The sequence below is a fragment of the Equus przewalskii genome, chromosome 2 (assembly GCF_037783145.1).
Source record: "Equus przewalskii isolate Varuska chromosome 2, EquPr2, whole genome shotgun sequence".
Taxonomy (NCBI): Eukaryota; Metazoa; Chordata; class Mammalia; order Perissodactyla; family Equidae; genus Equus; species Equus przewalskii.
The window spans coordinates 16,908,938-16,929,324 of NC_091832.1; the positions used below are offsets into that span (position 1 = coordinate 16,908,938).

Sequence of the window (20,387 nt, forward strand, 5' to 3'; positions counted from 1 at the left end):
TGATCCCATATTTTATCAGACAACGTTATAATGTAAACATCTTCCCATTGTTGTTTAGCCTTTGTTAAGGTTAACAGCTGCAGAATACTTCGTCAAGTGAATGTATTGCAGTGTCTTAATCCATCTTCTGTTTTGAACATTTAGGTGCTCCCCTTTTTTTGTATTATAAACAATAGTGAAGCTTTTGAAATGAAACATGTTTCTGTGTTTGGGATTATTTCCTTACACTGGAGTTTCAAAAGTGGTTTGCTTTATCAAAAGCTACTGATACATCTTGCTAAACTGGAGAAGTATTGAATCTTGTATTTTCTTTCCATGTTACTGTTTTCTCTCTGCCCACAGTAATAGACTGGAATGATGTTAGAAAACACAAATATGGTCACCTATCAGAGTGTGCATCTCGATATCAAGGTAAGAAAAACAACTTTATTTAGCTTGGAAAACTTTTATTTGCCATCTTTTACCATAAAACCTTTATGCTTAGAGGTCTGAATGTACAAAGAAGTGAGTGGTTAAAGCCGTAGCAGATATTGTCATTTATAGAGGTAGCTGTCAGAAGCAATATGCTTTGTTTTGAGCTGGAAATCAGGAAACTTAGATTCTGAGTTTCAGATAATTCCGAATTAGCTTCATCGCTTTCGGCACGGTTGCTTAGCTTCTCTGGATTTCCATCGTCTTTAAGAGTTTGGGCTTGGGCGTCAGGCAGACTTGGGTGCTGTGCTTCCGCAACTGCTACTGGTAAACTCGGTATCTTTTCAAAGGAGAGCATTGGACCAGGCAAACTCTCAAGCCCTCATTAACCCCAGAGCTTCATCTTTCTGTCATTTTGGTGTGTTTATCATGATGATTTATGCTGTAACATTTTTTTCCTTAATAGAAGCTACTGACATCCTGGAGCTAGGTAAGATATTTTTCTTGTGTTTCTGTTAAATAAGGGGAGTTACTAAGCCAGGGATTAGAATGTAACTAGGAAAAGAATTCCGTGTGTCTGTCTCATAAACTGGTGAATCCTGTGCTCTTGTCTGCCTCATGAGCCCATGTAATTGATCTCAGCTGTCGTGTCAAACCCGCCTTCTCAGGAGGCCACAGACCAAGCTGACAAAAAAGCAGGGGGAGGTAATTACATAGAGTACAAGGAGCATAAGAGTTGAACCAGACTGTAGGTAACTTCTTAATTCACTAAATCCAGAACTAAAACAAACGGCCACCATCTGTAATTCAGAATTCCGTGCATGTGATTTTCCCAAAAGAAATTTTGCATAAGATGAATTGAACTGAAATTAAACAAAGATTTTCCAAATTTTTTAACTGAAATATTAAAATATCAAATGAGTCAGACTGATATTGCATTTGGTTTTCATCCTGGCATAGTGTACTTTAGGACTAGGATTTGAGAAATAAAACTAATGTTAATATTTCTCAATCAGCTTTCGGGGTTCCTACATAAACATCAGTCTTAACTTCTTAGAGTCCTTTAAAATCCTCCTGCGTGTTACATGAATATTGGTATCCTGATGCTTTTATCAGTTTTTGAGTACTTTTTATGTATTTTGTTACTGCAGTTTCATGTGTTCAGCTCGATCATTATCATTGTCTGTTTGCTTCCTCCTGGCTTTTCTTCCAGTAACCTCAAAGGTGACATAAAGAGTAGAACACTAGGCTAGGAACCAGAACTCCTGGGTTCTTTGAAAGCTAACTCCGCCACTTAGTAACTTTGTGATTCTGATCCTTAGTTTTCTGACTTGTAAAATGGGGATAATAATCCCGTTCTGCCTACTTAACAGGGTTATTAAGAAGATTACATGAGCTAATGGATGTGAAAACATCTTAAAAACTCTCAAATACTTTTCAACTTTGGAGGATTATTAATTTCATCCTGTTCAGCAACTATCCTCAGGCTTTAAGTCAAATCTTGTGACATTCTTTGAAGTGAAGCATTCTATGAATGTGAGATGAAGAAATGAATGAAATGAAATAATGCAGGTAAAGGGCCTGGCACTTGATAAACAATAAATGATAGTCACTTTTTATTATTCTTTAAAACTTTCCTCAAGTTTTCTAAGGTACTGGTGTGTGTTAGAAAAAACATGGACATCTCGGGGCCGGCCCCATGGTGTGGTGGTTAATTTTGGTATACTCTGCTGTGGTGGCCCAGGTTTGCTGGTTCAGATCCTGGGCACGGACCTACACCACTCATCAGCCATGCTGTGGCGGTGGCCCACATATAAAGTGGAGGAAGACTGGCACAGATGTTAGCTCAGAGCTAGACTTCCTCAAGCAAAAAAAAAAAAAAAGAGGAAGACTGTCAACAGATGTTAGCTAAGGGCTAATCTTCCTCAGCAAAAAACAAAAAACAAAAAAAAACATGGACATCAGAAATAGATAGGCCTTGGTTCGAATTCCTGTTCCCCACTTATCAGTTTTGTGACTTAAGGAAAATTAATCTTTCTGAGCCTATTTCCTCATCTTTAAAATGGGAATAAAACCTACTTTGCAGGTTACAATGAACATGGGAGATATTGAACATAGTATAGCATGTTGCAGGCTAATGGAAGGCACTCAGTGATAGCTGCTGCTGTGTTTGGTTTTGTTGCTAAATGATAACAATTATAGTTCAGTGACAACTTGAAGGTATGTTATAGACAACTATTTTGTTGACAAGGAATTGTGAAAAGTGGATACTCAATTTAACATAAGGTACATAAAGTGACATTAAAATTTGAAAGTATATTTTTCCTTGTGAGAGTAGAGGTAGCACAGCCAGGCATATCCTCTGATAAGTTAATCCTGCTTATTTCATTTTACCATCAAGCATAGGGAGCAGTCCCAAATATCAAATTGAAATAGATTTGGGGGCTGGCCCCATGGCTGAGTGGTTAAACATCCACGTGCTCCACTTCAGCAGCCCGGGTTTGTGGGTTTGGATCCCAGGAGCAGTACTCCACTCATCAACCATACTGTGGAGGCATCCCACGTAAAAAACAGAGGAAGATTGGCACAGATGTTAGCTCAGGGCTAATCTTCCTCAAACAAACAAAAAAAATGAGGAAGATCGCCAGTGGATGTTAGCTCAGGGCGAATCTTCCTCACCAAAAAAAAAAGAAATAGATTCAAATAGTAGATTTTTAGAATCTCAGAGTTTGGAAAAGGACTTAAAATGATAAAAATTGGCCCAGCATTTCAAAATCTGACATTTTGAATTTCTTAGAAAATGTCATCTGGAATTCCTCAAAGCTGTTGAGAACTTACAGCCTCGTTAGGCAGCTCACATCACATTTAGACAAATATTTATTGGGCAAAAATCTGTTTCTTTGTAAATTCAATTAGTCCTAACTTTGAGGGCTATATGGAATAGGTTTAGCCAGTTTTTCACTCACTGCCTCTAGTTATTAGAAAGCAGCTGTAGGGGCTGCCTTCTCACCGCCTCTCCATTACTTTCCTAGAAGAACAACTCCTCCCCCAAACCCTTCATGCTTCCCCTTCTCGTTAATGTGGTGTGTGAGGCTCTCTGATAGTGGAACACTGCTTTTATCTATTCATTTTAACCTGTTTTCTAAACTACTATTTCTTTAAACTCTGCCCAGTAGCCATACCAAAAGATTCTGTTTTTAGAACTGCTTTTTCTCACTTCTGGACCTTTCTACATGCTTTTCTTTCTGTCTGAAATGGAAAAAAGAATTTCTTCTCTTTGGCTGACTCTTCCTTATCCTTTTAAACTTTAATTTAGAAGCTTAGAGGTTACTTCCTCTGGGAATCCTTCCACAAGCCCTTAGGTGCTCCTGCCACGCTCTCCGTCTCTAACATAGCACTCACCACCGTTTGTGATGACTGGCCGGGTTGTCTCTGACTCTCACTAGCCTGAAGCTCTGCCAGGGCAAGAACACTGTTTGGATCAGCGCTGTGTCTCCCGCACCCAGGGCAGAGCTGTAAACATTTGTTAGATGGACAAACGAAGAAATGGCTCTGAGACTTTGCTTTCTTACTCATGCTAAATGTTCGTTGTTCCTTCAGCTGGCCCGCAGGTGACATGGTTTTATGTCCCTTCACCACTTGGGTCACCGTTTCGGCTTTGGTTTTGTCTGTCTCTCTCAAAGTGCAGCTCCCAGAACTAAATTTAGTATCCCGGGTGTGATTTTACTAGTCCAGAACAGAGCAGGACTGTCACTTACCTGCGTCGTCTTTTCTTTCGCTCACTTTTCGTTGACTGACTTTTTCTTCCACTCACTCTTCATTAACTAATCTTTTATGGCGCCTCCATTAAGTTTCAGGCACTGAGCTTTAAAAGTGAAGATTTTAAAAATTAATAAAAGATAGCCCCTGTTTGTAAAGAGCTTACATAAATAATTATGATGCTATGGTGTGAAGAGTATGAAAATAAATGTGTGAACAGGATATTACAGGAGATAAGGAAATGGATGGATTTATTCTGGAAAGAGAGGTAAAGTCAGAAATTCTTGTTTTTTCACTTGGTGTTTTATCTTTAGATGATCCATTAAAAAATATAAGCTATTGATCCAAAAGGCCTATGGACAGTCTTTTGAGAATGAACTGAGAGTGTGTATCCCATGAACTTAGCTTTGGACGTTTTAGAATAACTGGATTTTATTAGTGCTGGATATACCACAACTTACTAATCCTTTGAAAGTACCTAGAAAACAAGGGGTTTAGGGTGACTTATGAAAAGGACTTGCTCTATTTAAACTCATTATGAAATTACATGAAACAAAGTGCTCCTGGTGCTGGAATAGACTGACTGTTGAGAGGAACAGAACATAGAATCCAGAAATAGATCCAAGTGTATGTAGGAAATTAATATCTGATCAAGGTGACATCTCATATCACTGGAGAGAAGATGATTTATTTAATAAATGATGTTGAAGCACATTTATTGAATAAAGGTGAAAAGGAAAGCTACATCTTTGCCTCGTTTGTCTCAAAAAGTAAATTCCAAATAGATCAAACATTGAAAAACTGAAGTGTAAAAAAAATGAAATCTGAGAAATCCTAGAAGAAAACATGGGTTAATATTTTTACGATATTGAAGTGAGGAAAGCATGATATGAAAACCAAAAAGTCATAAAAGAAAGACTGAGAAATTTAAGGGCAAATCCTATCAGACTGAGACAGATGTCATATATATATATATATATATATACAGACAAAGAACTGGTATCCTTAATCTACAAAGAACTCTTAGAATCTGTGAGAAAACAAAAGAATACCTCAGTGAACAATGACAAAAATAAAGTACAAACTGACTGATAAGCCTAAAAAGATCTTCAACTTTATTAGTAATCAAAGACTTGCAAATAAAAGTATAACAGTATTTTGTTTTTTCACGATAAGATTTATCAGAATTGTAGAGATTGTTTCCTACATCCTTGCTAAAACTGTTTTAATATACTCTTATACACTATTGGTAGGAATTATATTGTATCAAAATATAAAATATGCATACTCTTTATCCATTAATCCCGCTCTTAGGAAGAATTTGTCCTAAGGGGATAATCTTAAAAATTTTAAGAGATGTGTGCACAAAGATGCTCATCAAAAATTAGAAAACACTTAGATGACCATCAAAAGTATTTAACAAATATTGTTGTTAAGTTATGTAAATTATGGTACATTTAACCAGTGTTAGCTTTTCAGTCCGTAATCTTGGAGTAGAATTTCTGGTCTAAAGACTGTGATTGTCTTTACTGCTCTTAGGAATTTGGGTTCCACACTTTAGGTGGAATGAAGTAGAGTTCTTGTACAGGAAGGTGGTCAGAACAGTAGCCAGCATGTGTGGAGCTGCTTGACGTAACCGTGTCAGATGAGGAGCAGTTGTGGTATTTGGGACATATTTAGAAAGAGAGGTTAGATAGGTTATGTCTGGGACCAATGGGTGGAGGTGAGAAGGCGGCAGACTCTAAGGTTAATATCCATTTGTACTGCTGAACAGCAGCTGAAGAATTAGTTTCTCATCTCTGGGAGTATTCAGGCAGAGGCCAGAGGGACCATTCAGGTCTCAACTTTTATCTCCCCTCATCAACTGCCTTTCTTGACCATCCTGCCTGAAATAGTACACACGCTCTCAGCACTCACTTTCCCTCTTACTTTGCTTTATTTTTTGTTTATTTGACAAGGGCCAGGAATTGTATAATTGTTACCTAGTGTCTCTGTTACCCTCTGGACCAACTGACATATATTTATTTGTTTATTTGTTTGTCATCTTTCTTCCCCCTTAGAATGTAAGCTCCTTGTGGGCAGAGACTTTGGCTGTTTTGTCCTATCCTGTATTTCCCAGTGCCTTGAACTAGACTTAGCATATAGTAGATACACAATAAATATTTGTTGAATGAGTGAATATTAGAGAAAGAGATTCATGCATTCAACTAGATGGATCTCTTGTGCTTAACATGTTGGGGGACTTTTAATGTTTTGGTGAGGAAGATTGTCCCTGAGCTAACATCTATTGCCAGTCTTCCTCTTTTTCCCTTTTCTTTTCTCCCCAAAGTCCCAGTACCTAGTTGTATATCCTAGTTGAAGGTCATTCTAGTTCTTCTGTGTGGGACACCACCACAGCATGGCTTGATGAGTGGTGCTAGGTTCATACCCAGGATCCAAACTGGTGAACCCCTGGCCGCCAAATGGGAGTTGTGAATTTAACCACTCGGCCATGGGACAGCCCCAGAACGGCCCCAAGTTTTAATTTTTTAAAAGTACCTCTGTCTAGTTTGTAAAGTCCCTTCAGGGTAGGGATCTTATTTTCTAGTAATGAATATAACTATCATGTGGTGTGTGTTAGAGTTTATAAAACACTTTCATAAGCATTATTCAGTAATTTAGAGATGGCTGGCTTTTTCTCATCTGTAAGATCTCAGCTGAAATGTGTCTTCTGCAGAGCGTCTGTCCATAACTTTATCATCTAGTATAGTTCCCAGTCTCTATCTAACACATCACATTATTTTATTTCCCTCAAGTACTTATCACTTATTACCTTATTTATTTGTCTATGTATTCATTGTGCCTCATCATGCACCAGAATGTAAATTCCATGAGGGCAGGGACCTCCTGTCTTATCCTAGCACTTAGAATACTGCCTGGCACATAGACAATACTCAAACATCAGGTGAATGAATAATTGAAATCACTCTGTAAATTATAAAACATTACATTTATGTTGGTTAATAATGATAATCTTCACAATAATCCTTGATCCCAAGTATAGATTAGATTTCTCTGTTCTGCATTCTCAAGGCAACCTTTACTACCTCATTAACTTAAATTTATCATAATTGTACCAGATTAGTTGTGTTATTATTTATTTAATATCTCTGCTTATCTCTAGACTGCAAACTCCATGAATTTAGGAACCACGTCTCTCTTGTTCCCCTAACATTTAACACGGTGCTTCTGCACTTGGAACAAGTTTAATAAATGTTTATAGAATGAATTAGCATGGGTACAATCTTGTGAGATAGATATTCTCTCCATCTTTCAGATGAGTGAACTGATGCTTGGAAGGATTAAGTAATTTGTCCAAGACAGTTAGTTATAGAACCAAGACTTTAACCAGCCTTTTCTGCCTCCCAGTATTACATTCTTTCAACTACACCAGTAGTTTCTAGACACAGATGTTAATCAGAATTACCTGGAGGGACTTTGAAAATAGAGATTCTCAGACCATACTCAAAGCCTATTCAATGAGAACCTCCGAAGATGGGGCCCCAGAACTCTGTTTAAAGAAATGAGAAAAATTATTCAGGAGTTTCTAATGATAAGTAACAGATGGGAATCAATGATACATACCAGGGGTTGGCAAACTACTGATTGGGAGCCAAATCCAGCCCACTGCCTGATTTTATAAATAAAATTTTAGTGGAACGTAGCTGTACTCATTCATTTACATATCGTCTGTGCCTGTTTTCATGCTGCAATGCAGAGATGAATATTTGTGACGGGGACAGTATGGCCCACAAAGCGTAATATTTTTACTATCTGGTCCTTTACAGAAAGTTTACCAACCTCTGATCTGATTGCTGCCTGTCCTGTTTTGGGGGGTTCTTTGAGTGCTTGGAGATTGGTAGACTTGACGTTTGCCACCATTGTGGCCTTTACAGTAGGTGTTCAGATATTCTTATTGAGTCAATAAAAATTAACTTATTTTGCAATTTACCTGATAGTAAGGGACTAGGCATGAGATAGCATAAGCAGTCAAATTTAAGAAAAATACTAATCTAGGTATGGTTCAAGTCAGTCAGCCCTCACAGTGGGTGAACTGCTTCCAGCAAACAGAGTCCTTTTCATTCAGTTAGTAATAAAGTGTTCCCTAAGTGAGGGAAGATGTGAGGTTTCTTGCCTGTGTAACAGAGATCGATTATCATAATTGATGTGTGTAATAGAGAACTGTGATTAATATCCTGATTATTTTGGTACCCCTGAATTTTCCATAATTCTTAAAACCAAAGTCTCTTCGTGCTTCTGGTCAGAACTCAAGCTAATACAAGCAATTACCTATGACTCACCAAACCTCTAAACCTGTACTGCCGAATAAGTAGCCGTTAGCCATGTGCAGGTATTTGAATTTAAATGAATTAAAATTAAGTAAAATTTCCGGGCCAGCCCAGTGGCATAGTGGTTAAGTTTGCATGCTCCGCTTCAGTGGCCTGGGGTCCACTGTTTTGGATCCTGGGAGCAGACCTACACACCACTCCTCAAGCCATGCTGTGGCGGCATCCTACATAGAAGAACTAGGACTTACAACTAGGATATACAACTATGTACTGGGACTTTAGGGAGAAAAAAAAAAGAGGAAGATTGGCAACAGATGTTAGCTCAGGGATAATCTTCCTCAACAAAAAGCATAAAAAAATTAAATTTTAATTTTAATTTCTCACACTAGTCACATTTCAAGTGTTCAGTAGTTACATGTGGCTAGTGGCTACTTTACTGGATAGCACAGATACAAAACACTTGTTTCATCACAGAAGGTTTGGTGAACAAGTGCTGCTACAGATGCTAGAGTTCAAGAGTCGCAGTTTAGTCAAATCCAAGACTTATTATTTGACTTAATCCTTTATTTAAAAGAGTGGAATAATAATGTCTAATGTTTCCTTTTTCTAAGAGCAAATAGTGATGAAATGTATTCAGTCCTTGCTTTAGGGCCATCTCAGCTAAGAACAAACTATTAAATTCTGGTAAGCTCTTTAAATCTTGACTCGAGGAAATATCCATCTCGTTTACCCTATGGACCAACAGTCTATTCAAGATGATTAATCACAGTCAGTTCGTGAAATGGTCTAGAACTGACTGTGATTTCTGGCCAGATCTACTTGGCTTTGTTGAGGATGGTGGGAAAGAGACCAGTTTTAAAACAGAAGCTGTAAAGTCAATAGAGTATAAAGTCTTGGCATCGTCTTTGAAGTGATTTAGATTTCATCATTCAGTGACTCATTTTTATTCCCAGCATCTAGTGCTTTTTGCATGGCCCAAAGGGGCCCTGTGCTGCTCCACTACAGAGGAAACTTCAAGAAATGCTGGTTTGCTACAGTGTTTTAGCTTGTGAGAGTCTCTGGGACCTTCCCTGCTCCACCATGGGGTCACCTCTAGGTGGGTATTAGGGGGAGATTGGTAATTGCTTTAACGTTTAATAAAGAACTTGGTAGTCTTTTGTGGTCCAATAAGATATGTATTTAACAACCTGTCCTTTAAAATGTTTTCTCTGGCCCCAGCATAGTGTCACCTTAAAGACTGTTTCTCTAGTGCAGTGTTCCTCAAACTTTGAGAGGCTCTAAGGCCACTTCCAGAGGCTAAAAGATTCTGTAGATTCCTCAACTTACTCTTAGTTCCCGTCATCAGAAATGCTATCCAAGACGTACTTTTCTCTAAATTACCAGATCTTTATCATTTTGCACCTCAGTGCAATGCAACAGTGGCAGGGATGGGAGTGGGGTAGGGGTGGATGAAAGAGAGCCAGTTTTTAGAGTGAGAATTCAAGTATAATCTCGCTCATTCTGACTTTTTCAGCCCTCAAATCCTCTTACTCTATGTCTCTAGATAGCCTTTCCTTCGTTCTTTTTTGAGCTGAGGTGGTGGGATCCAACCATATTGGGTGTTAAAAGCTGCCACTTGATGGCATTAAGGGACCTCTCCAGGAGTTAGGTTGTCAGAAGGAATCTCCTCACCCCTTTCTACCTCTTCTGTTCTGTTTTCCGTGAGCTTCCTGGGCACTTCTTTGAGACACTGTTATATCTTGCTCTGGCATTTTGGATTGCTTTAGGAACTAACATGAAAAAGACCTGAGGTCATTTTTAGACCATGATTTAAAAACAGTGATCTAAAATGATCCACTGAAGTCACCTGGATTTCTCCCCCTAATACTCCTTTGAGCCCAAACAGGGAAAAATAAGTTTTTTTATGCTTCAAACCAGTCTGAAAATAGCCTAATGTTTAGTGTAGGTTGCATCCTGAAAGTATTTTTTTAGGAAGTTGACTGTGATGGAGATTTCTATTTCCTTTACAGGTCATTTTACCTGGGACAAATACCTAAAAGAAACATGTTCAGTCCCAGCGCCTGTCCATTGCTTCAAGCAGGTAATTGATTCTCAGCATCTTCAGCAGGTGGGAGGCACGTAGTTTTTTTCTGGTCTTTAGACGAGCAAAACACGAGGTCAGAGCCCTTGGGCTTCTCGCCTGGAGGCCCCAGATTAAAGTTCTCTGGGAAGAATACAACTCAAGACCCACGATGAGTTTTGGCAGCAGACATTCTCCCCAACTTCATCCCAAGTAACACCTTTTCCTTCTTCTTTGCCTCCTTGAGGATATTCTGTGTTACTGAAAACAAAAGCTAATTTTTACTATAGCTCTTAATTCAGACAGATAGGAAACAGTTATAGCCCTTAGACAGTTTTTGGAAGTGGAGCAGTATTTGTTTCTTTGTACCCAACACCCCTGCCAAAATCTTATCTTTTCATAAGACTACTGGCACTGAGTCCCATTGAGGAGGAGTGTGTTAGGAGTTCATTACAAGTCATTCAGAGTTTCCCACTTAGGATTAAATGCCCCACACAATACACAGATGATGTTGACTATATCAGTACATGATAAGGCTGGTAAGCAAAGAAGGGTACTGCTGCTCAACAGAGCTAAAGGTCAAGAAGTTATTTATGTCTCCCTTCCTTTGGTATTCAATGGCTATTTCCTAAAACTGTCAACATTTCACTTTGAGTTTGAATTTTTTCTATACTCTAAATAAAAGTACAAATTCAGGACTTCTGCTCATTTCGAATAATAAGTATTAAATTTACACCCCACCCAAAATAATTTTAAAAAGACGAAATATATTAAACAAGTTACTGAAGATCAGGCAACCAAGCTCAGTGATCTGAGAGATGGAAAACAAATGAGTTAAGCCTCTTATGATTTCCCAACTTACTGCCTTAAGAGAGTTTTGAGACCCTGGCCCAGGGAAGGGAAACCCAGGTGGAACCAGCAGACTCTTTAATTTGAGGAGAGGGAGCTGGAGAGTCCAGGGAAACCAATATGGCTAGACTTTTCAGGACAGAGTGCCAGAGAGGAGAGCGCTGCACAGAAAGAAAACCGCAGAGATCTACAGAGAGACCCCTTCAAGTATGCAGCAAAGTACTATTGTTAAGCATATGCATGTGAGGAAACTATCCAAAGCCAAGGGAAAAAAGCATCTAAAAGGATTAAAAGGAATAGAGCCTGGCACTCACACAGGGTTGGGAATAGTGCCTGATCCCATCAGCTAGACTGGAAAATCTCCTAATTCATGTGGCATCAGGTGAAATACTCAGAGAGATCTTGCTCACTAGTGGGAGATAATTAGCCTTAGAATGAGCACTGCTTTGGACCTGCCTAACAAATCAGAAAAGTAAGACTCAAAATGATCAAACTCTTTCCAAGTAACTTAACTGCATTTAGGAACAAAGCACAGGAAGGGAATGCAAAAATATCCAGCACCCAACAGATAAAATTCACAATGTCTGGCATCCAGTCAGAGATTACCAGGCATGTAAAGAAGCAGGAAACTGGAAGCAATGATGAGCAGAATAATCAGTCAATTGAAACAGACTCAGAACCTATACAGATCTTAGAATAGCAGACAAAAACATTAAAACAATTATTTTAATTGTATTGCATGTTTTCGAAAGTTAAGTAGAGACATGGAAGATATAAAAAAGATTCATAATGAAGTACTATGTGCAGAATGAAAAGTACACTGGGTGGGAATCATGGCAGAAGAAAAGATGAATAAACTTGAAGACATAGCAATAGAAACTATTCAAGATGAAACATAAAGAGAAAAGTTTTTAAAAAATGAAAAGAGCATCAGTGAGCCATAGGGTAGTTTCAAGTTCCGTGGAGTAACTTCATAGACTATGTAATTGGAGTGCCCAAAAGAGAGAAGACACAGGACAGCAAAAATATTTGAAGATATAATGGCTAAAAACTTTCCAAAATAAAAAAAAAAAAAAAAAGAAATGAAGAAAACTACACTAAGGCATATCATAAATGCTCAAAATTAGTGATAGAGAACATCTTAAAAGCAGCCACAGGAAAAAAGACACTTTACATACAGGGGAACTAAGATAAGAATGACATTATATTTTCTTGGCAGAAACAATGCAAACGAGAAGAAAGTTGAGTAACATGTTTAAAGTGCCAAATGGAAAAACCATCAACCTAGAATTCTATACCCAGCAAAAAGATCTTTGAAAAATAAAGATCTTTTCAGACATAGAAAAGCTGAAGGAATTATCACCAGAAGACTCAGTACAAGAAATGTTAAAGGAAGGTGCACCAAGCAGAAAGAAAATGATACCACGTGGAACTACAAATCTACACAAAGGGATGAAAGTCACTGGAAATTGTAATTATAAGGCTAAATACATAAAATGTTTTTTCTTATTTAAGTCTCTATAAAAGATAACTGTGTAAACAACAATAATAATAATATTGCATTGTAGAGGTGGTAACAGATGTATACGTAAAATGTATGACAGCAATACCATAAAGACCAGGAGGGGGGAAATCTTAAGTATGCTATTACAAGATTCTTACACATGTAGTAGTATAATGTTACTTGAAGATAGACCCATAAGTTAAATATGCTTACTATAAACCCCAAAGCAACTACTAAAATAATAGAAAACAAATAGCAAGATAGTAGATTTAAATCCAACCATATCAGTAATCAAATTAATTATAAATGGGCTAAATGCTTTAATTAAAAGGATGAGATTGTCACATTGGCTAAAACAGCAAGACCCAATTATATACTGCCTGCAAGAAATTGCACTTTAAATATAAAGAAATAGGTTAAAAGTAAAAGAATGAGTTGCAGGGTACAAAATCAACTTACAAAAATCAGTGGAATTTCTATACTCTAATAACAACCTAACATAAAGAACTCAAGAATACAATCTCATTTCCAATTGCAGCAACAGAATAAAATATCTAGGAATAAATCTAACCAAGGAGGTGAAAGACCTATGCAATGAAAACTATAAGACACCATTGAAAGAAATTGATGATGGCATAAAGAAATGGAAAGAGGGGCTGGCCCATGGCCGAGTGGTTAAAGTTCTGCTCACTCTGCTTCAGTGGTCCACATTTGCAGGTTCGGATCCCAGGAATGGACCTGCTCCACTCGTCAGCTGTGCTGTGGAGGCATCCCACATGCAAAAACTGGAGGAGGATTGGCACAGATGTTAGCTCAGGGTGCATCTTCCTTGCCAGGAAGGAAAAAAAAAAAAGAGATGGAAGGATATTCCATGTACATGGATTGGAAGAATAAACATAGTTAAAATGTCCACACTACCTAAAGCAGTCTACAGATTCAGTGCCATCCCAGTCAGAACCCCAATGACGTTCTTCATGGAAATAGAACACAGAATCCTAAAATTCGTATGGGGCAACAAAAGACCCCAAATAGCTAAAGCAATCCTGAGAAAAAAGAACAAAGCTGGAGGCTTCACAATACTTGACTTCAAAATATACTACAAAGCTGTAGTAATGAAAACAGCATAGTACTTGTACAAAGACAGACACACAATCAATGGAACAGCATTGAAAGCCCAGAAATAAAACCACACATCTGCAGACAGCTTATCTTCAACAGAGGAGCTAAGAAAATACAATGGGAAAAGGAAAGTCTCTTCAATAAATGGTATTGGGAAAACTGGACAGCCACATGCAAAAAAATGAAAGTAGACCATTATCTTTCACCATATACAAAAATTAACTCAAAATGGATTAAAGACTTGAAGGTAAGACGTGGAACCATAAAACTACTAGAAGAAAATCTGGTCCGTACACTCTTTGACATTAGTCTTAGAAAGATCTTTTCAAATACCACTACTGAGTATTTATCTAAAGAACCTGAAATCAGCACTTCAAAGAGACTTATGCACCCGTATGTTCATTGCAGCATTATTCACAATAGCCAAGACATGGAAGCAATCCAGGTGCCCATCAACTGATGACTGGATAAAGAAGCTGTGCTGTATATATATACAATGGAATTACTCAGCCATAAAAAAGACAAAATCATCCCATTCGCAACAACATAGATAGACCTTGAGGGTATTATGTTAAGCAAAATAAGCCAGGCAGAGAAAGACAAACACTGTATGACTTCACTCATATGTGAAAGATAAACTAACATTTGGACAGAGAGAACTGATTAGTGGTTACCAGGGGGAAGGGGGTGCAAGGTGGGCATAAGGGGTACAGGGGCACATTTATACAGTGACGGACTAATAATAATGCACAACTGAAATTTCACAATGTTATAAACTATTTTGACCTCAATAGAAAAAAATGTAAAAGAATGGAAAATGATATACCATGCTGACATTAGCCATGATAAAGCTGAAATGGCTATATTAATATCAAAGTATATTTCAGGACAAAGAATATTACCAGGAGTAAAAAGTAATTTCATCATGATAAGGGGTCAGACAGTCCTTACATGAAGAAAAAAATGATAGAACTGTAAGGAGAAATAAATAAATCTGTAGTCAGACTTTTAATACTCCTATGATTAAAGAACAGGTAGACAGAAAATCAGCAAGTTTATAGTTGACTTGAACGACACTATCAACCAACTTGACCTAGCTAACACTCTCCAACAGCAGCAGAATATACATTCTTTTCACACACAGGCAGAACATTTACCAAGTCAGGCTATAAAATAGGACCTGATAAACTTAAAAGGATTTAAGTAATACAAAGTATGTTCTCTGATAACACTGGCATTAAATTAAAAATCAGTAGCAGAAAGCTATCTGGAGATTTGGAAAATCTCCAAATATTTGAAAACTAAGTATCACTAAAAGGTACTTAGGGACATTAGAAAGTATTTTCAACTAAATGGAAATGAAAGCAGAACATTTCAGAATTTGTGGTATGATGCCAAAGCACTACTTAGGGGAAATTTGTAGCACTAAACACCTATATTAGAAAAGAAGGAAAGTTTCATTTAGTGACCTCAGCTTACAGTTTTAAAAAACTAGGGAAAAAAGAGCAAGTTATCCCCGAAGTAAGCAGAGGAAAAGAAATAGAGCATAAATCAAGACTACAGCATAAATCAATGAAATAAAAAACAGAAAAATAATAGAGAACACCATTGAAACAAAAAGCTGGTTCTTTGCAAAGATCAGTAAAAGTGAAAAACCTCTAGCCAGATTAATCAAGAATAAAAGAAAATACAAATTACTAATACCAGAACTGAAAGAGGTGACATCACTATTGATTCTACAATAGTAAAAAGATGACAAAGGAATATTATGAACAAATCTGTGCCTTTAGATTTGACAACTTATATGAGATGGATAATTTTCACGAATGACACAAATTACCAAAGCTTGCTCAAGAAGATGGAAATCTGAATAGTGCTCTTTCTGTTACAGAAGTTGAATTTGTAGTTAAAAACTTTCCCACAAAGAAAATTCCAGGCTTAGATGACTTCACTGGTGAATTGTTCCAAACATTTAAGGAAAAAATAATACAAGTTCTGCACAGATTGTTCCACAAAGTTTAAGAGAATGTAATACCTCCCAACTCATTCCATGAGGCAAGCTTTACTCTGATACCAAAACTAGGCAAAGACATTGAAAGAAAAGAAAACTACAAAACAACATGCCATGTGAAAATACATGTAAAAATTATAAACAAAATTTTAGGAAATCAATCCAACAGTATATAAAAATAATTCATCATGACCAAGTGGGGTTTAATTCCAAGAATGCAAGATTGATTCAACATTCAAAACTCAGTTGATGTAATTCACCGTATGAATATACTAATGAAGAAAAAATATCACAATAGATGCAGAAAAAGCATTTGACAAAATCCAGCGTCCCTTACTAATAAAAACTCAAGAAACAAGAAATAGAAAGGGATTTCCTAAATCCTACACCCTAAAGGGCATCTATGAAAAATCTACAAGTGACATTATACTTAATGGTAAAAGACTGAATGCTTCCCCTTTAAGGTCAGGGACAAGACAAGGATGTCTGCTCTTGTCACTACTTTTCAGCATTGTACAGTAGTTCTCCCTTATTAGAGCTTTTACTTTCTCTGGTTTCAGATACCCACAGTAAATCATGGTTTGAAAACTTTGAATGGAAAATTCCAGAAATAATTCATAAGTTTTAAATTGCATGTCATTCTGAGTAATGTGATGAAATCTTACACCATCCTGCTCTGTCCTGCCCAAGACATGATTCATCCTTTTGTCCAGCATATCCACACTGCATACACTACCTGCCCATTAGTCACTTAGCAGCTGCCTGGGTTATCAGATTGACTCTCATGATATCGCAGTGCTTGTGTTTTACTTAATACTGGCCTGAAAGCACAAGAGTAGTGATGCTGGCAATTTGGATATGCCAAAGAGAAGTTGTTAATCTCTTACTGTGCCTAGTTTATAAGTTAAACTTCATCATATGTATGTATATATAGGAAAAAACATGGTATATATAGACTTTGGTACTGTCCATGGTTTCAGGCATCCACTGGGAGTCTTGGAACATGTCCCCCTCAGTAGGGAGCACTATTGTACTACCAGTAGAACCATGTCAGAAAAAGAAATAAAAGGGATCCAGATTGAAAGATTAGAACAAACACCAAAGAAAATATCTGGGTGGCAAATAAGCGCATGAATTGATGGTCAGCATTATTCGTTAGGGAAATACAAAGTAAAATCATAATGAGATTTCTCTATACATTTATTTAAATGTCTCTGATAAAAAAGACTGACCATATCTAACAGTGGCAAGGATGTGGAGTAAATGGAACTTTCATAAACTACTGGTGAAAATGTAAGATAGTTCAATTATTTTGGAAAGTAGTTTGGCAGAAAAACAACACATTACTGAGCAAAAAAAGATAGCAAATGAATGATACATCCTTGACTTGAAAAAAATATGTATACCTTAGTAACTAAAGCCAGTATTTAACTCACTGGTTAAAAGTAACTCAATAGAAGATAAATGGAAGAGAAGCTCCCATTTACAATAGCAGCAAAGAATTAATATTTAGGAATAAACTAACAAATATGCAAAATTTATATTAAAAAAACTTTGGAAAACACCTTACCAACAGCATGGTCCATTAGAAAAAGTTTATAAAATAGACTTTCTCAAAATTCAGAACTTATGTTCTTCAAAAGACACTACTGGTAAGAGACTGAAAATAAAAGGCATGGACTTGGAGAAAATATTGGCAAATCACATAGCTGTCAGCAGTACTCTCCAGATTGATCTATTGATTTGATGTAATTCCTATCAAAATCCCAGCTATTTTGTAGAAATTAACAAGTTGATCCTAAGGGACTCAGAATAACCAAAACAATGTTGGGGAAGGAGAACAAAAGTAGAGGATTCACATTTCCTGATTTCCAAACTTACTACAAAGCTACAGCACTCTAGACATTGTGGTACTGGCATAAAAATATACATATAGATCAGTTGATTAGATTTGAGCATCCTGAAATAAACTCCTACATTTATGCTCAATTGGTTTTGGACAAGGATGCCAAAACAGTTCAGTGAGATTTTCAACAACGGATGTGGGTAACTGGATATCCTTATGCAAAAGAATAAAGTTGGAACCTTCCAAAACTGAATCAAGAAGAAATAGAGAATTTGAATAGACCAGTCACCAGTAAGGAGATTGAAACAGTTATCAAAAACCGCGCAAAAAGTAAAAGTCCAGGACCAGATGGCTTCCCTGGTGAACTGCACCAAACATTCAAAGAAGACTTAATACCTGTCCTTCTCAAAATCTTCCAAAAATTGAAGAGGAGGGGAAGCTTCCTAACTCATTCTACGAAGCCAACATTATCCTGATACCAAAACCAGACAAGGACACCACCAAAAAAGCAAATTACAGGCCAATATCACTGATAAATATTGATGCAGAAATCCTCAACAAAATACTAGGAAATCAAATACAACAATTTGTTAAGAAGATCATACACCGTGATCAAGTGGGGTGTATTCTAGGGGCTGCTGGGATGGTTCAGCATCCACAAATCAATCAACATAATACATCACCTTAACAAAATGAAGAATAAAAATCACATGCCAAGATACAGCATCCATTTATAATAAAAACTCTGAATAAAATGGGTATTGAAGGAAAGCAGCTCAACATAAAGCCATATATGGCAAACCCACAGCTAATATCATTCTCAGTGGAGAAATATTCAGATAGCTTTCAGGAAAACTGAAAGCTATCCCTCTAAGAACAGGAACCAGACAAGGATGCCCACTGTCACCACTCTTATTTAACATAGTATTGGAAGTCCTTGCCAGAGCAGTCAGGCAAGAAAAAGAAATAAGAGGGATCCATATTGGAAAGGAAGAAGTAAAGCTGTCATTATTGCAGATGACATGACTTTACATATAGAAAACCCTAAAGAATCCATTCAAAAAACTTTTAGAAATAATGAATACGGTAAAGTTGCAGGATACAAAAATCAACATACAAAAATCAGTTGCATTTCTGTATACTAACAATGAAGTAGCAGAAAGAGAAATTAAGAATACAATCCCATTTATAATTGCAACAAAATTTCCATACTTCCTCAAGCAGTCTACAGAATCAATGCAATCCCTATCAAAGGTCCAACAACATTTTTCACACAAATAGAACAAAGAATCCTAAAATTTATATGGAATGACAGAAGACCCCAAATAGCCAGAGGAATCCTGAGAAAAAAGAACAATCTGGAGGTATCACACTCTCTGATTCCAAAGTATACTACAAAGCTATAGTAACCAAAACAAAAACAGACACACGGATCAATGGAACAGAATCAAGAGCCCAGAAATAAACTCACACATCTGTGAACAGCTAATTTTCGACAGGGGAGCCAAGAAGATACACTGGAGAAAGGAAAGTCTCTTCAATAAATATGTTTCAGTTTGGGGAAAACTGGACAGCTTCATGCAAAAGAATGAAAGTAGACCATTATCTTACACCATACACAAAAATTAACTCAAAATGGATTAAAGACTTAAATGTAAGACCTGAAATCATGAAACTTCTAGAAGAAAACATAGGCAGTACGTTCTTCAACACTGGCCTTAGCAGCATATTTTCAAGTAACATATGTGACCAGGCAAGGGAAACAATGGGAAAATAAACAAATGGGACTACATCAAACTAAAAAGCTTTCTGCACAGCAAAGGAAACCACCAACAAAACAAAAAGACAGCCTAACAATTGGGAGAAGATATTTGCAAACCCATATATATGATAAAGTGTTAATATCCAAAATATATAAAGTACTCATACATCTCAAGAACAGAAAAACTAACAACCCAGTTGACAAACTGATTCTAAAGTTTATACAGAGAGGCAAAAAGATCTAGAATAGACAACACAGCCTTGAAGGAGAAGAACAAATTCGAGGCTGACAGTAGTCAACTTCAAGACTTACTGTAAAGCTACAGTAATCAATACAGTGTGGTATAAAGGAAGAGACAGATAGATGAATAGAATAGAATAGAGAACCCAGAAATAGTCCCACATAAATATAATCAACTGATCTTTGACAAAGGAGCAAAGACAGTCCTTTCAACAAATGGTGCTGAAACATCTGGACAGCCACATGCAAAAGAAGGAATCTAGACCCAGACCTTACACTCTTCACAAGAATTAACTCAAAATAGACCACAGACCTAAATGTAAAACTCAAAAGTATTAAACTCCTGAAAGATAACATAGAAGAAAAACAAGATGACCTTGGGTATGCTAATGACTTTTTAGATACAACACCAAAGGCATGATCCATGAAAGGTATAACTGACATGCTGGACTTCATTAAAATTAAAACCTTCTGTTTTGTGAAAGACACTGTCAAGAAA

General features: G+C 37.0%; 1 protein-coding gene across 41 annotated transcripts in view; it reads left to right on the top strand.

The window, feature by feature from the left end:
* The window catches only part of SCMH1 (Scm polycomb group protein homolog 1), a 184,678-nt gene that overhangs the window by 52,132 nt on the left and 112,159 nt on the right, over positions 1-20,387 (top strand). For 10 of the 41 annotated variants that reach the window (XM_070610066.1, XM_070610099.1, XM_070610074.1 and 7 more), the window contains 3 exons: positions 343-411; positions 878-901; positions 10,508-10,578. In XM_070610066.1, coding sequence (XP_070466167.1) covers positions 343-411; positions 878-901; positions 10,508-10,578 — 164 coding nt within the window. Of the gene's footprint in view, positions 1-342; positions 412-877; positions 902-1,784; positions 1,984-9,451; positions 9,595-10,507; positions 10,579-20,387 lie in introns of those variants that run through there. The other 31 variants (XM_070610088.1, XM_070610076.1, XM_070610084.1 and 28 more) reach the window with 9 other exon arrangements.